The sequence below is a fragment of the Bactrocera tryoni genome, chromosome 1, assembly GCF_016617805.1.
Source record: "Bactrocera tryoni isolate S06 chromosome 1, CSIRO_BtryS06_freeze2, whole genome shotgun sequence".
Classification (NCBI taxonomy): domain Eukaryota; kingdom Metazoa; phylum Arthropoda; class Insecta; order Diptera; family Tephritidae; genus Bactrocera; species Bactrocera tryoni.
This window is the reverse complement of record NC_052499.1, coordinates 46,740,969-46,759,354: the sequence shown is the minus strand read 5'-3', so window position 1 is coordinate 46,759,354 and position 18,386 is coordinate 46,740,969. Positions and strand designations below refer to the sequence as shown.

Genomic DNA, 18,386 nt, shown 5'->3' with positions numbered 1-18,386 from the left:
GCAAACATCCGTTAATATGACCTTTAAAAATTAGCTAACAAGTGGTACTTCGAAACAGCTGCTTGTTTTTACTGAAAATATTTCTTTTTTGGCATAAATACTCTGTTTACTTATTTTTTAAATAATACAAGGTAATCCTATACAAGTAGACTATTATGCCCAGTTCATTTCCATTGTCATTTGATTATTGGCTGAACCCACTTAAATTTTTTCATTTCAGCTCCAACTGGCAAACCAATACCAACGACCGCCCACAATACCTCGTCCACATCGGTGTATATATCGTGGAAACCACCGCCAGCCGACACAATACTCGGCGAGTTTCTCGGTTATCGCATAACATATCGACCACGAGATCGCAACGACACCAAGGAGATTTACATACGCGACAGCACCGTCGAGGTAAGTGCATTTTCTAAAATTCCCCATGAATATGGTTCGAATATTGACAAAAGGAACAAAATAGGATTAAACCAAAGAGAGCTTCATGAAATTTATTTGACGTAACCAAATGGTATAGGCTGTGCAACGCTTAGCTCAACGCGCTAAAGAGGCCTATCTTTCAACCGCTAAATGTCAACCTTAGGTTAGGTTGTTGCTTTACTCATAAAACACACAACCAACGAGCGACGACCGAACAAATGTTTGCGTAGCATTTGTGTTTGGAGGCGTTGCGCTTCATTGTGGCTGCACAATTGCCGGCAACGCAAATGCGCGCATGTATCACCGCTCACATCTCGTCACATTGGCTCGTTTGTCACCTGCGCCGACGGCACTTGCAGGCCGACAAGCGATGAGGTGCTCGCGCGCCTGGCAGGCCGTGTTGTCAGCCGTGAATGTCATTTATTTTCATTTGATTGTCATTGTCGGTGTCACCGTTGGCGTCGTCGCCGTCGTCGCGTAAATATCTGACAGCCAACTAAAAGCGCGAACAAGGCATGCCTCCACCGGTAGATCCCCACATTCCGAACAAAACTTTTTCAACTCTACCTACCTGAAGGCAATCGACCAGCAAGACCTTGTTTCGGTGTCTTATACCCAGCAAGCTATGTAACTAACCCATTCGGGTGTGTTAACGCGCCAAATTATTCAAAGTGTTAAATTTGTGTTCCAGGGCACTACAAAGTGGTGGGAGGGTACCGGGTCACTTACAAAACATACCAAAGTGTAAGATAATTCAATAGTATTTTGGTGCGTCCTTTCAATTTCATTTTCATAACTTAAGCAGATTTTAGAAAACTGTTAAAACTGCTGGTCACAACAATCAATGTCAGGATAAATACCATGATATCATGAAGAGAAAAGTCTACGGACCTGTCTTACTCTCTTTTCTCGGGACTTGGACATATTTAGTAACCTCTGTACAACCAGAAGGTTCGTCCAAATCTTCTAAATTTTATATATACAAACGTCGAGTGTTTATTGGTAAGTAAAAAATTTACTAAGAAGATAGCTGTCAGATCTTCTTCTTCTTTACTGGCGTTAACAACAGCGCGCCAGTTGTTTCTTCCTTTCACAAGCTGGCGCCAATTGGTGATTCCAAGCGAATCCAGGTCCTTATCCACCTGCTCTTTATAACGGAGTGGAGGTCTTATCCTTCCTCTGTTTCCCCCGGCGGGTACTGGGTCGAATGACCTAGCCAGCGTAGCCGCTGTCTTCTAATTCGCCGAACTATGTATGTCAATGTCGTCGTATATCTCATACAGCTCATCGTTCCATCGAATACGATATTCGCCGTGGTCAACGCGCATAGGACCATAAATCTTTCACAGAACTTTAATCTCGAAAACTCGCAACGTCGACTCATCAGATGTCATCATCCATGCCTCTGAACCATATAGCAAGCCGGGAATAATGAGTGACTTATAAAGTCTCGTTTTTGTTCGTCGAGACTTCTCAATTGAATACTTAGTCTGATCTCTCCCGACGATTTTTCTTCCTTAATTGACCTACTTAGGTTCAGGATACTCTACAAAAAGCACGAAAGTATATATGCAATACTCGAGTTCTCTTATTCTACTGATCCACCGATGTTATAGTGAAAAACAACGCGATTCTAAACCGAAAATCATGGAAGCCAATATCACTCTCAGCTCTTACCGGGACATTGTGATACATCCACTTGATGATGTGGTTACAAAACCTAGGCGCAAAACCCATCACCTTCACACCCACATTAGAAATCTGTCTACATACTAACATGAAATTCACAGCTGACACGGTCGTCGCAGCCACAATTTCCGTCCGACCGCCAACACCGAAGGCCTGAAACTGTAGTTAGCCAAAAACGATACTGTCACTGCCATTCTCAGCTCACTCACACCAACTGTCTCACACAAATTTAGTTGCGCCACATCGTACTTTCACCTCGTGAGTCTGTCGGTGTGTCTATTTGTAAGTTTGTATGTGTGCAGTCAGCCATTTGGCCCCTAAAATTCAAAGCCTAAAAAGTTTTACTTACAATTTCCGGTGTCGTTCGTTGATTCGCCAGCTCATGGGCTGTACAAAGCTGTTTGCTCTTATTGCTCCGACAGTTGCAGTGTTGTTGTGGCAATTTGAATTGTTCTCAACACTTGCTGTTGGCGTTGTTACTGTTATTGTTGTAGCTATTGTTTTGTAGTTTAGTTTGGATTTGCCGTCGCGGATCGCTGTGGGTTTATGCCATTGTTGTTTCGGCATTAAGGCCTGGTGCTTTCGGTGCTTTTGTTGTTTGTTTGGTTTTTGTTTTTGCTTTTTTGGCATTTATGTTGACAACTTAGTTAAATGCCGCGCTAAGCGCCTACAAATGGCTAAACGGGCTCATGTACCTAATATTAAAAGGTAATTTACGTGTATCTCGTGAAATCGCGTGCAAATCCAATTGCAGTCGTGATAAAATAAGCAACACCAACAAAAATTGCGAAGAACATAGAAAAGACATTTCATGAATATTGGCTCCGGAAGAGGTTCGAAAATGAACGCGATGTGTTCAACTTAACTTAAAGAGTTACACTTAGGCTTTAATTGTGCTCGAAAAGCATAAGTTCTTGTAGATTTGATACCTTGGTGTATGATAAGACATCTATCCTACCTACCCCTCCTACCTTGGACAAATTTCACAAAATAAACCAATTGGAAACGATTTCTTGCTCTGACTAAGAAGTTGCGCTTAATTTTTCCTGCTATTTTTCGTTCTGTAGAATTATTCACAAGGCCTTCTTAAGTCTTCGGATAAGCATAATAATGCATTCGGATAATGCATTCTCCAAATATTTTTTAGGAACATATTTGAATATAAATCCGGAACCACGTGGGTAAATAGACTCAACTGATCTTGGTGTGGACTTTAATACCAACACATAATGATATTGCTAGTAGACTCTTCACCACGGAAAGTGAAAACTGTTAACTGTAAATGGTACTCACTGAGTATATTGAGTCTTCTTTACCGGCGTAGACAACGCTTACGCTGTTATAGCCAAGTTAACAGCAGCGCGCCAGTCGTTTCTTCTTTTCGCAATGGGCGCCAATTCGAGATATCAAGTTTAGCCAAGTCCTTCTGTACCTGGTCTATTCAACGGAGTGGAGGTCTTCCTCTCCCTTTGCTTCCCCCGGCTGTTATTACGTCGAATACTTTCAGAGCTGAAGTGTTTTCATCCATTCGGATAACATGACCTAACTAGCGAAACCTGTCTCCTGATTCGCTGAGCTATGTCAATGTCGTCGTATATCGTGTACAGTTCATCATAACATTGACTGCGGTACTCGCCGTTGCCAACGTATAGGAACATAAATCTTCAGCAGAACCTTTCTCTCGAAAACTCCTAATGCAAATTCATCATATGCTATCATCGCACATGCCTCTGCACCATATAGCAGGACGGGGATCTTGCTCTCGTTCGCTACCATTTGCATCGCTTCCTTAACCAGTCTGGAGAAAGCAAAACTAACGGCGCGGTTTTTGATGCCAATTCATCGATATCATCGAGGTACGCCAGCAGCTGTACACTCTTACCTGTACCTTATCTTCTCCAGCAGTAGATTGAAGAAGTCACAGAAAGTGAGTCGCCTTGTCTAAAACCTTCGGCTGGGAGAGTTCATTCCCGATTCTGATGAAGCGTTTTGTATTGCTCAACCTTAGCCTTACACAGCCGTATTGGTTTTGCGGGCATACCAAATTCAGACATAGCGGCAGCTCCTTTCGTGCAGTCAAAAACAGCTTTAAAATCGACGAAGAGGTTATGTGTTTCGCGTGTGTCACGTGTCTTTTCCAAGATTTGGCGCATGATAGATATCTGTTTAGTTGTTGATTTTTCATTCCTAAAGCCTCACTGATAAGGTCCAATCGGTTTGTTGTCGATGGGCTTCAATCTTTCACACAGTACGTATGCTATGTTGAACAGACTTACCTTACAGTAATTGGCGCAGATTGTGGGGTCTCCCCTTTTTTGGATTGGGCAGAACTAAGTTCACATACACGTAACAAATTTACTAAATACTAAAGAAAAGCTTTAATTCTTTACTTTCGAAAATTGTTAATCGATTACCTAGTTAGCTGATCAAATTTGTCCCGTATTCATCATGCGTTTTAGTACACACTTTTATGTTACTTTCAAACTTGGCTTCTTTTGATCCAATACTAGCATGACCGTGCTTAACCCAAATTTTTCACACACTTGCAGAATGACGTTTAGTGCCTTCAATGAATGACTTTTAATTGACATAGTTGAGACCTCTAAAGCCAAGTTGTATACCTTATTGACCGTCTCATCCTGTGTTCATTCCATGTTCTTGAGCTCTGACGTGTTGTTCTTGATTTTTGTTCACTTTTGAAGCGCCAATCGCATAGTTGTCGCATTTATAAACGCAGGACTGGTTCCTAGGAATAATAAGTTTGATGAATATAGGGTCCTCAGCAAGTATATCTTTGCGATCTCTACTCGACGTCGTTTTTTGCAAAATATTCAGGTCTTTTAGAACGTTTCATATTCAAAGCATTGAGTTCATCCATATATTATCATATGTTGATACCGTGTGCTATTGCTCTGAAGCCAACAGGATCAAATTCTAGTACTGTCTCTTTAACTGTTTGATATAATCGTCGGACAACTCTCATGAGGCAAGTATTCGATGACTTCACTGAATACTTTGTGGCACTGAAATACTAACATTTCTGATAAAGTAGACTCCTCAATACACAAGTTAAACCGATCTGTGTCAAATTTGCTCAGATGATATTGTAACCACACTTGGCAGTAATATTCTCTGAATTCCAAAAGTAGAGTTTGATCAAAGTTGTACGGACTTAAAATTCATTAAACTTTCTATTGAGAAAACCAACTACCGATCATTAGTTTTCATTTATAAGGCTCCGAGTGATCACTTCTTCAACTATAAAATGATCGATTAGACCTTTTCTTTAAAGGATCTCTTGAATGCCAAATTGGTTAGTAAATTTTTTAAATTGGTAACGGGTTATGTGGGGTTAATCAGGTAGGTCAATGAGCCACGCATAGACCAATTTTGGTTCCTTACGGTATCAGATGGAGATAAGTTACTAGATCCATGAGGTGTAGTCATCCTTTAAGATGCCTGCACTTGACGCGAATTTTAACAAACTCTGTGGCTTCGCTATCGGTACCTCCTCCAGTGTATCATACTGTGGGAACCCCAGATGTTTACAGCATAGTCTTTCCAATGCGTGACAAGTGCACAAGAGCTGCTGCATTGTTTCCCTGGTGTCTAACTGTAGACATTTCGTGCAATCTTCTTGATCTATCAGCCGCATTCTGCGGGCATTTGACGCCACCAGACCATTGTAATGGGTACTTTTAATTACTTTTTTTGGGCACTGCGGCATTACTTGGCCTCAGTTCCATACTGTTTGGAAGTCAAATATTTGAAGTATTTCAATGAGGTTAAATTTGACTACGGAACTCTGTTAGTCCAATGAAAGCTGGGATTCTTTTCTAGCACTACAAATTGGTTCGGCTCTACTCACACTGGAAATATAATAAGTCTGACGGTGCTCTTAATGACAAGTTAGTCAAGCCTGTTAATATCGAAAACTATCATCGTTCTCTACTGAGCAAGCGTAAAAACTGACATGGCGAAGGAAAATGGATTTTCGAATTTCGATTTCTTAGCATTATGCCAAGAAAAGCTTAACTATTCTAAGGAGACCAAAAGTTCTTAGCAAATGCTTTAGATGCCATTTATTTTTTTGTATTGCAGGTTTCTGCCATTTTTTGGCAATTTCAGAGCAAATACTACCTGTAAGAAATAGTTAATGGAAAGCATCGCACTTGCCACTTTTTTTCATTCCCACTACATTTCTTTAAGTATAACTGTTCATGCAACTCTCAGCTACACCTTTTGCATTTGCAAGTCAATTTAAATATCAGCACATAAAGCACGGTTAACAAACGCAAACGCTCTAAATTTAATGCAACACCAACTCGTCTCCTTGCCGCTCATACTACAGCTCATTCACATGGAGACTAATGTGCTCTGTTAGGCGCTTTGTTAGCAACCGAACGCTTTATTGCCTCCGCGACTCCACTTTACATATATTTTGCGCTTTATTTGCTGCCTTGCTGCCAGTGCAATTGCAAACTTATCGCACTTACCATATATCCCGAAAATTATCAGCGATTATACTCACGTACCAGTAGCAGCGGAGCGGGGGGTTGTCAGCTCATATCGGCGACGCGCGCCAAAGCTGAAGAAGGGTGCACTGTCAGCAGCGCGGCTGAGGGAAACGAGCCGCCTTTGCGCCAATATCACCGCTGCCGACCGCGCGTCTTCGTCTGCGTGTATGCGCCGCAAAGCGCTCCCAAGTGCATATTTTTCGTAAAAGCGCACACTCATCGCGCCTTTAGCGCACGCTTTTCATTTTGCCATTTGCTGCGCTTTGCCTGCTTTTATTGCCGGCAGCCGCTTTTATTTTATAGAATACTACTTTTTTACACACGCTTCCGCATGCACTTTGATTGTTTGTGCCCTTGCGCATTTGTGCGCATTTTTACTACAAAATTTGTGTTACTTTTTATTTTTACTTTATTTTCCAACATTTTGTCGTTTTTTTGCATCTATTCGCCTTTTATTTGCATAACACTTTGATGCTGAAATATTACCCTGCGAGGCGAAAACGTGCAACTTCAATTTTTTATCGCAACATTTTGCTGGCTTGTGACTCACGCTCCACAGCAGACAAACGCGCGCGAGCGCACACAGCCCAAAAACGACAACAACACGAGCACAAACGTGGCGCGTGTGTTCGTGTGTCTGTATGCAACAAAAGTCGAAAACTGCCACCTTAACTATATATATCTACAAGATTCTGCAGCCGCACTAAACTACTATCACGTTCCATTGCATATTTTCCGGCTGTGAAACTGTTTTTTAATAATGTCTGCTGCATGTGTGAGACTGCGAGAGTGTGTTAGTGCACGGCATACGATGAGTTTGTCACACACACACGCATACCGACTCGCATACATGTCGTTGCAACTATATAGGCGATAGTTAACATCGAAAGCGCTTTTTGTTCTCTGAAAAATTCTATATTTTTGCGCAACATAAAAATCACACACGCACATACACACAGGCGCGCGCATATGCACTAGTTTGTCCAAATAAATAACGAGTTATCAAAAAGTTGCAAATCTCTAATATGAAGTGCAGCTTTCGGAAATAAAAATAACGAATATTCGGCCAAAATTCAGACAATGCCCCTTTCGCGATAGCACTTCCCATTAACCATATGAGCGTTTGTGTGTTCACCTAGATCCATACATGTGCAGAAAAATATTGTGCTCGCAGCCGTTAGGATTTTCCAATTAAAATATGCGAATATAGCAAGATAACGCAACGCTTTAGATAACGCCACATTTATTAGCGAATAAATAGCAAATGCATTCAGGTTACAAGAAGGTTATGGCACCTGCAAAAATTTCGCCAAAAACTGGCAGATATGAGTTGGAAGTATTTTTATAGAGGGGTGTAAATATGCACTGGAACTACGACTTAGCCATGGGTATGGCGCTCTGACAAAGATTAGATACCTGCAAAGTTATTTAGACACCCATATGTAGGGTTAATGGATATGAGATAATAAAAACATGGTACTTAATTTAATGTTCTTCAAATTCACTAGTTAACAACTCACTAAATAATCACTTTTAATTAATTATTGTTAAGTAATTTACATTTACTAAGAATGGGTCCCGAAATTTGCATAAATAAAAATGTAGTTGTTATTTTCACCAGTTAGTAAATATATTTGATTAATAAGTGCAATTTTTGAATACTTAAAAATTCCTAATTACTACGTATTCCTTTATAGTAATTTCTTTTTTAATAAATTACTAATAAAATAAGACATATGAATTTGAATTGTGAAAAATTCAAATATTTTTTACGAAAAGTAATCATTGTCGACTACATAAAAATAACTGCTTTAATTACTCTTTGAATATATTTTATGTTATTTTTATATATAAAAAGTACGTGTCACGTTGTTTGTCCGCGATGGACTAATAAACTGCTGCACCGATTTTAGTAAAATTTAATACACTGTGTCGAGTTTGGACCAACTTAGAAGATAGGATAGTAAAAACAATTCATAAATGAAAAATGCAGTGAAGACTCTATTAAATGGACGCTCTAATAAGCGGACATCTCCTCTAACCATGCTTATTATTAATGTTTATTAAGTACAATCTATTAAGCGGATAACTCTATTAACTGCACAGAAAGGCTGGTAATCAGACGTTAGGAAAACAGCCTTAAATTCGTTACTTTTTCCAATGAAATTTGTTTGTATGAACATATTCAAAATTAAATTTCAACTATAATCCCTTGGATTGTTATACCGACAAAAACGCAAATAAAATTTTCACTGGATTGAATAGTTTATTATATGAATTATAGTATAAAATGTATACCACAGCGACGTGAGGGCGGATCCTCTATATATAATGATATATGTATAATACATATATATAACATATATATATATATATATATGTATTGAGTTATAAAATTCATAAGAAATAAAAAATTTTCCCAAAAATAATCAAACTTCAACCGTTAATATCTTTTAAACGGTTGGGTTTACGAAAAAATCATAGTAGACCTTTTTGTAGAGCATTCAATTTCCTACAAAATCCAAGGAACAAGATATTTTTTCAAGTAGTTGGAAGCGAGATATAAATTTTTCAATCTTATAATAAGAAGAAATAGAAAACTGTATGTAGGAGGACCTTCCCGTTACAATTAAAAACTCATGTTTGGAGAGACTTTCTTAGAGGTGTCGAGGAACCTATTTTTCCGAGTACCAAACGAAAAAAAATTTTTTTTTTGTTGAATCACTCTAATATATGTATATATTATATTATGTATATGTTATAGACTGAAGTAAGATATTAGTTACTACTGATTATTTTCCGGTTTTTGATTTTACGCTTTAATTGCTTGGTAATCATTACTAGTGATGACTAACTTACCTAATAAATACAAGTATGCAATTACTTAACATTAATATATCTCAGAAGTGACATCTAAGAATTGCCTTTTATTGCAGTATTTAGTTATGCTATATCTCATATGTATAAGTAATTAATATTAATTACTCAGCAGTAATGTCTGATAAGCCATTACTTACCATTACTTGTGTGTATTTAGTATTTCCATTGTTTGAAACTGGTTGACTACTGCTTAAAAGTATTAGCTAATAGTCCGTATTTAGTTCAAAGTAATTATAACAAAAAAGGTAAGAGAAGACTTCTTATCATTGAGCAGAGATTACTTTAATGAAAATTTAATTATTTCTTAATAAACAAGCGCTTATTTTTTATATTTACTTAAACTTCAGAGAGTAAAATTTTACTTAATTTGCAATAATTGTTATGACTATTAAATTTTTTACCTATATTAGTAATGGTAATATATAATTACTAATGTGCTGTGTTTAGAACTAAATAAATAATCATTACAGTGTTATAATTATTTAAAATTAAATAAGTAATGGTAATATATAATTATTACTTTAAAATAATTGCTATGTAATGATTACAAATACTGATTAATAATTAATTATTACAGTATTATAACTATTTAAAGTTAAGTAAATAATGGTAATAAATTATCGTTACTTTACAATAGTTACTAGGTAATGATTACAGATACTGTTAAGTACATTAAATATTAAATATGCAAAGGTAACAGATAATCATTACTTTCCAGTAATCTAAAAAAAGTACTATGTAATCTTTACAATTACTGATTAATAAATCATCAACACAACATTATATTTATTTTCAACTAATTAAGTAATGGTAATAAGTAATCGCTCTTTTGCTATAATTGCTATGTTGTGATACAAATACTGATTAATAAATAAATATTAAAGGGTAAAATTTATTTCGCATCAAATAAGTAATGGCAGAAAATAATCATTACTTTGAAAAGTTGCTACATATGTAATGACTATAAATATGTAATCATTACAGTGTTATATTCATTGCAAATTAAATAAGGAATGTTAATAAATACTATAATAATTAATTTACAATAACTAACGTGATAATGATTACAAACCGAATACTGGCTACATCGAAAAACTAGTTTCCTCACAAACAAAAATTCAAAATAATTTAAAAAAAAAATTCAGCATTCCCTGCATACTTTCGGGCGCCAACACCACCATTTTCAGCTAAATTTAATTTTAATTTTCAAGACTGTTAGCACCACTTAAGCTGGTGTATTTGCCGTACTAAACGAAAACAAACACAACTATGAAAGTTTAGCATTAGCTGCGCTGCACTAGCGTGTCAATAGATGTGTGGTTGCCTTCTTTATACTATATACCATACTAATTTTTCCTCGCATTTTAGCGGCTACGGCCAACGTTTTGCACACATTTTAACGAATTTAATTTACCAGCTAGTCGCATAAATTGAAATTGTCCAACTATTTCACAAACTGCTAAGTATGTGTGTTTGTATGTGTTTAAGTGTGTGCACCCACAACAACACTGAGAACAGGCAAGGCACACAGACACTAAAGCCACAGCCGAAGCGAGTAAAATTTTAGTTTATATTTTTCGGCGCACAACAGTGTTAATGCAAATCGGTGGTGGCGGCCACACACTGTTTACCTCTATTTAATTTCCATGTAAGTGTGTAAGTGTGAGCGTGTGTGCATTTTAGGTTTAAGTCCGCACTTTGTCTCTGAATGAGCTGCTTAACCAAATGAGCTTACGTACTTTATGGTTGGCCAGTTAAAATTCGAGTTTTCTCATTTAGTCTGCACCAGTTGCCGGTGTACCTTTCCAACATTAGTACCTACATTGCACTTATGTGTGTGCAGTTGTGTGCGCGCATAACGGAAAATGCTTGTTGCATTGGCAGCAAAATTAAAGCTTACACGCATATCCTTAATTCAGCAGCATGAAAGTAGCCAAGCAACAGCATTTGCTCTTTGGGCTTGGAGCATTTGTAATGGGCTTTACGTAATCACACCAGGGCTTCGAAACGTTGGTTGTGCAAGTAATTAGTTGTAATTTGCTCGAAAATATCTCACATTTTCTGACACATAATTTTAATGATGTGTTTTGAAATTTTCTTAAATGTTTTGCCAACTTGCAATTTATCTTGTTTCCATTGCAGAGTCATGAAATTACAAATCTGGAGACATATACGCAGTACAAAGTCACCGTGCAAGTGTTCAATCCGGAAGGCTTGGGGCCGGAAACCACCATACTGGTCATGACCGATGAAGGAGGTGAGTGAGATGATAATTTTTAATGCGAAATATTGGCAAAATCGAAGGAGAAATTGAAATTTGTTGCAAACTTCTTACATCTGGTCTGAGCTGAATAAAATCACATCAGAATCTGTAACAATAAAATATTAAACTGATAATGATGATTTTCGAACGCCGCCGTTCTTGGTCCTTGGTCGCATATAATATACATGAAAGTTCTTTTCGGTTGTGCAGTCTCTTTTGCCTTCGTAAAAATTATGATATTCGCACATTTTTGGACCTAACTCTAACTTTTTTCCTCCCGCTATCTGCTGTTATCTGCTGCTTGATGTACATGGATTTGCATATCCCTATGCATTGGTAGCACAGTGAACCGATCTACAACTCCTTATAAAAATTTATAAAATATTCCTTAAAATTACACTTCTTATTTGGTTAGTCATCTGGAAAAATAACTCATCTCATCATTGCTTGCTCTACACCTAAACGATTGCAGATACTTTCATACCAATAATTTCATTGGAACTTCAGTTTCACAAGGCTCTACAATATATGGAAACAATAACAAGCTTCATCACATATCTTCGACCAATCAAAGTCTCTCTTTGCTCATAACATATCTCTGCCTAATCACAGCCTCACTTTGCTCTATCTTTACTCTTTACTTTTTCATTAGTTTTTTGACTATTTAATACCCTGGTCTTCTAAAAGTTGCACTTTTTTAGGAAATAATAACAGTGTTTTATGGTTAATATTAAGCAAAAATACTTCAAATTTCCAAAACACTTTAAATATTTCCGAATCAGTTCGAAAAGTTTCTCAAATATTCCAAGTAAAGAACTTTCAATATTTCCGCATTACTCCGAAAATTTCTTAAATATTTCAAACAAGCTTTCCAAAGTAATTTTATAGTTTCCGCTTTACTCCGAAAAATTCCTAACATATTCCAAAACTACTTTCTAACAAAAAACTCTCTATATTTCATAATTACTCTGAAGGGTACCCAAAATATAACAAGTAAACTTTCCAAGGATTTTTAATATTTCGGAATATTTCAGAAAATTCCTTAAAATAATCCACATACTTTTTCCAAAGAACTTTTTATAATTCCGAATTCTTCCGAAAAATCTTTAAAATATTTCGTGCGAACTTTACAAGGAGTTGTATAGTTTCGGAATTTCTCCGAAAAATTTATAAAATATTCCAATCCAACTTCCTAAAAGAATGTACAGCATTTATTAGTTACTCTGAAAATTCCCTAAAGGACTACAAAATTGCTTCCAAAGCAAAGAATTTTTTTAACTTTTTAAATAACACTATATATTTCCGAATTATTCCGAAAATTTTCTAAAATACTTCAAGCGAACTTATTAAATAAATCCAAAAATGCGTGGATTACTCCTAAAATGTCCTAAAATATATCAAGTGAACTCCATATTAACGCTAACATTCAAAATCACTCGCCTTAAAACACTGTCATATCTTAAATTTAACATTCCATATACATACATACATATTGTACATGTATACAGTTTTGTAATACAAATATACATTATTTATTTCCGAAAATTCTCGACAATCAAAGCTTTCACAAAAATGAACTTACAGTCTTGAAAAATAGAAATTAACATTTCAAAAGCATTATGCAAAGCCATTATTCAATGCAATGTTTACGTAGCAGCACAATGTCAAGATAAGCATAGAAGCAACAACAACAACAACAACAGCAAAATGAACAACAAAGTAGCAATAAAAGCAAAGCAACAAATCTAAAACTGTTTTCTTATGTCACTTTGCTTAAGTAACAAAAACACTCAACACCCCCACTAATTCACCTCAACACATCACACCCCAACACAATACGCCACACCCACCAGCCAACCTTAACAAACAGTAAATGCCCTTTGACCCGCTTATCTGTGTATTATTCGCATTGTATTTGTATTGCAACAAATATGGGCAGCGCACTTTGAACTATGAGTGGCCACACACACACACAGGCACAAATTTTGTACCCTTTCCCATATACACATGTATGTATGTATATGTGAGTTGGTGTATATGTGAGCACAGTCGACGCAAAATGTCTACGTTCTTATGTGCTAATACTCGTAGTTAAAGAATCCTTGCAAATGCTTGATGTAACTGCCTGCCTGCAAGGCCTAAAATAAATACCTGTTTGCATGTATGGATGTGTGTATATCAAAACAAGAACAAAGCAAGTGCCAACGAGGATGTCAAAAAGTTAAAAACAGCTGCAGACGACACGCTGACAATTGAGATATAAGAAAAACGCCCTTGGCAACAAAACTAACGGAAATAATAAATAGGAAAACGAAGTCAAGGTAGGAAGTCGAAGTAGAAGACGAAGATTAGGTAAAACAAAAACCAAATGTTAAATTCGGTTGCAACGAAACTATAAGACTCTTCACAAATAAAAAAGTTTCGACTAAAATATTCGATTTTGATCGACCAGTTTGTATGGCAGCTATATGCTGTAGTGGACCGATCTGAATAATTTTTTCCCAGATTGTACCGTTATATCGAAAAGTAATATATACCACAATTCATGAAGATATTCTCTCAAATAAAGAAGTTTCTCATACAACTACTTCATACCGATCATTCAGTTTGTATGGCAACTATATGCTATAGTGGTCCGATATCGACGGTTCCGGCAGATTAGCAATTTCTTTACAGAAAAAGGAGATCTACAAAATTTCAGTTCAGTATCTTTAAAATTTAGGGACCACTTCGGAAATAAACCAACATACAGGGTTCCCTTTCGGTGTTGCAAGCTTCGTGGTAAAATTAATATACTCACTAGAGTATATGAAGAGGGAATAAAAAGCAAAAATAGTAGTAAATATTAGTTGCGGCCACATTTGGCTGCCAAATAGCATGAACAGACTGTTTCAGTTACTTAAACAATGTTGGAGCACGCACATACACACACACACACATATACATTTTCCATAAACAAACAATAACTTGCCTATGAGAAGTAAAACTATAAAGTGTCAAAGCAGGTTTCAAAATATTTTCCACATTTTTGGTTTTGTTTGCGCTTTGAATTTCATTTTACAAGGTAAAAGGCACAAAAGCAGGTGTGTGTGTGTGAGTGTGTAAGTGCGCCACGTTCAGCTTAAAGGATACAGGCGTATTACTTTCAGGTTCGAAAAGTCGTAACTGCTACTCTGGCCTAGCTGTTTAGCTGTTGCGACCACTATGTTGCAACAACTTTTTTTTTGTTGTTGCCTTTCAAGCATCGATTTCACAACTCGAAAGTGCCGTTGTTTAAGATGTGTATCACATTTGTTGACAAAACTTTGAAATATTTTCCTTCTTATAGATTTGCTGAAAATGCACAAATGCCTTGTTGCCTTATTGCTGTATTATGAGCCACCATAATCCATGCCACCACACTTGCTCGGTTGGCTTTTGCGGCAAGTTTGTATTTCAGCATTCGGGAGTGAAGGTCTTTGCCAAGCAGTGCGGCTAATAGTCAGCAGCGAGTAACTGTAACTGTTGACATGCTTGCCACAATAATGCAACAAGCAAAACAAAAACAATTGCTCCCTCTTTCCCCTCACTCCAACTGTTTCGCCTGCCGCAATTCGCACACTCTACATATTAATTTCAGTTGGTGGTTTGCTAAGGCCAAGGGCCTTGGGCCAAAAGTGTGGGATGAGCAAAAATAGTCTGGGCAAAGTTCAATGGTGGGGTGATGTTTATCTCTTGTTTACAGCTCAGATTATATTTGTGGCCTTTCGATGACTGGTTTCCACCAACGTGGAATATGCTGGTGGAAGATTATGGATTAGCTGAAACCATACAAAAATGCACTTGAAATGCGAATTTAGTATTTTCGAAAATCTCTTTTAAGTCGTCCTGAATGGAAATTTTGTATAAAAATTTTGATTTTCCAGCTGTTTTTCAAAATATCGTTGCAGTTACATAAAATTTTTTTTTAATCTTCTATTTTTAATTTCTAATATGGTGAAAAATAACAAACTGCAACTCTTCGCAGTTCCGCTATGTAGAAAAAAAATAGGTTAAATAAGGTTAAACGAAAATTATAGTTGATAAAATTATCGATGAGTGATTTTCTTACAGCTATCCTTCTGAAACTTTGTTGTAAATTCATAACTTCATTCTTATTATTTGTTTATTTTGACCGGACTAAGGTAAAGAAAAATATTTTTTATAACCAAATTTTTTTAATGTAACAATAGTTTCTCCATTCCGATTAATTTAATAGAAATTTCTATCAAAAATTTAAATACAAAGTTCCCATTTTAAAATTTTAGAGCTTATTTTTCAATTTTGTCTGAAAATCAAATTTTTCCGAAAATTTCTCAACCAAACAGAATTGCACACGTCTCAGACAATATGTTGACGCAAACTTCGAGGCAAAATTAGTACGCCCAGTCAATATTATAAAAAATTGGACCTCAATTTAGAGTTTGTTTGATTATCTCCTTTCTCACCCGTGATCAGTCAAAAACAGTTCTGAGCAACATTAGAATTTTGGCATTATTCATATAGGGTTACTTTAAAAAATTATTTCTGGGCGATAATTTTTAAATATCTAAGCTATCGAAATATGAACCAAAGTTTAAGTTATGGGCTTTTGTAATGTATAGAGGTGTGAGAAATAGCTTCTCTAGTAGCTCAATCTAAAATTGAGTAACGAGAACAAGCGACGCATTTTCTGAAACATTATGTTTGAAGTGCTTTAGCAGTGGTTCTTATATTTAGTCTTATCTTCGGCGAACTAGTAGAAATAGGCGAAACTGACATTAAGCTACTCATCAAATTTGTGATAGGTTCAGAGCGATTTGTCGATATGCGAGGATTTTGTGACCCTTTATAGCAGTTTCCTTCAGCACTGCAAAGAACTGACGTTCTAAGCTGTCCAAGTAAGATTTCTTAACTTAATATAACCTAAGCTATTAGTATTAAGTACGTCGTTTTTTATTTGATTATCGACTTAACTTTGGGTGTCATGTAATAATACAAACCAAAAATAAGAAAAAACGTTAAAAACATTCGGTGCATCCGAAAGCTATTATACCCTTCACAGGTGCATTTCTTTTAGTAACTATGTGTTCAGTTTGTATCTAAGCTATATGCAATAGTTAACCGATCTGAACAATTTCTTCAGAGATTACATAGTTGCCTTAGAAAATAACATATACCAAATTTCGTGAAGATACATTGTCAAATGTGAAAGTTTTCCATACACGAACTTGATTCCGATCGTCCAGTTTATTTGGCAGCTATATGTTATAGTGGCCCGATATCGGCAGTCCCGACAAATAAGCGGCTTCTTGAAGAGAAAATGACGTTAGCAAAATTTCAAAACGATATCTTAAAAACTGAGAGACTAGTTCGTATATATACAAAAGGACAGACAGACAGACGGACATGGCTAAATCGACTCAGCTCAACATACTGATCAATTATAAAGTATATCTACCAAGGGTCTCCGACGCTTCCTTCCAGGTGTTACAAACTTCGTGACAAACTTAATTTACCCTGTTCAGGGTATAATTAAGGTAAACAATTTTGACGGGTAGTGACAAAAAAGGCTAACGTCTGAGTCGATGCAAACACACACTAACTCTTAATCCAACTTTCCATAAGCCTCAACTGTTATGATCTTCAGTGCTTTCAGTGACTTCAGCGTATTTTAGTTTTTATGATTTCGGCTCAGTTTGGAGCACCATTTGACAGTTTTTTGAGCAGTTTCGACGTCATATTCATAAGCACACATCTCGCCGCCGTTTATGCGTTTTATGAACGTAGGACCCTCAAATAATATAAGTGATCAAGCATCTCTTTGGAAACCTCTACTTGGCGCGGTTTACCGAATTATTCAAGTCCAGCATTGATTCGCTTCATACCCATAACATTAATCAAAATGTGCTGAATCGATCCATAATGAAAATTCAGATACTCCACAAACTCTCTAATGTCAACACGATGACTTTGAAGCACTGTTTCCTTAACTATTTCGATGTAATAGTAATTAAAAAAAGGTGAGTGGACGACTTGCATGAGGCCTGTTTTTGATGAGTTTACGACCGTCAGTGAAAGCTTTGCGCCAGTCAAGTACTTGTTTTCGTAATAAATAAAAAACTTCGGGAATAAATTGAATGGAAACTAATATTCCATTGAAAACACAAAATTTCAAGCTAATTTGTTTCTAATTTTTTTTTTTTTTTGGTGGGAAAAATCGCCTCAAAAATTTTTCAACTTGTAAGTAAAAAGTTGACGAACAGCTCTCACTGATATAAAGATATCAAGCTTCACACGAATACCAGTCTAGGAAAAAATAATTCATCGATTCGACATAGTCTAATGATGGATCAGGCAATTTTGGTGATACGGTTCGTCGTTATAAGAAAACATTTTATGAGTACACCTTAAGACAAAACAGCATTCGGTCGTTGAAGACATGCCTAGTTCTGGACAACCTTCGACCCCTTCAACTGAAGAAAATATTAAAAAAGTGAGGGATATGATGCTTGAAAATCGGCAGGAAAGTATTAGAGAGATGCCAAGAGGGCTTGACATCTCTCGCTTGCGCGTTCGAATGATTTTGGTGGATAGTTTGGGTATGAAATGCATTC

The 18,386-nt window shown here is 36.5% G+C and overlaps 1 protein-coding gene across 4 annotated transcripts in view; it reads left to right on the top strand.

The window, feature by feature from the left end:
• The window catches only part of LOC120766559 (tyrosine-protein phosphatase 99A), a 531,852-nt gene that overhangs the window by 245,962 nt on the left and 267,504 nt on the right, over positions 1-18,386 (top strand). For all 4 annotated transcript variants that reach the window (XM_040092152.1, XM_040092151.1, XM_040092146.1 and 1 more), the window contains exons 6-7: positions 221-402; positions 11,652-11,766. In XM_040092152.1, the coding sequence (XP_039948086.1) occupies positions 221-402; positions 11,652-11,766 (297 nt within the window). The remainder of the gene's footprint in view (positions 1-220; positions 403-11,651; positions 11,767-18,386) is intronic.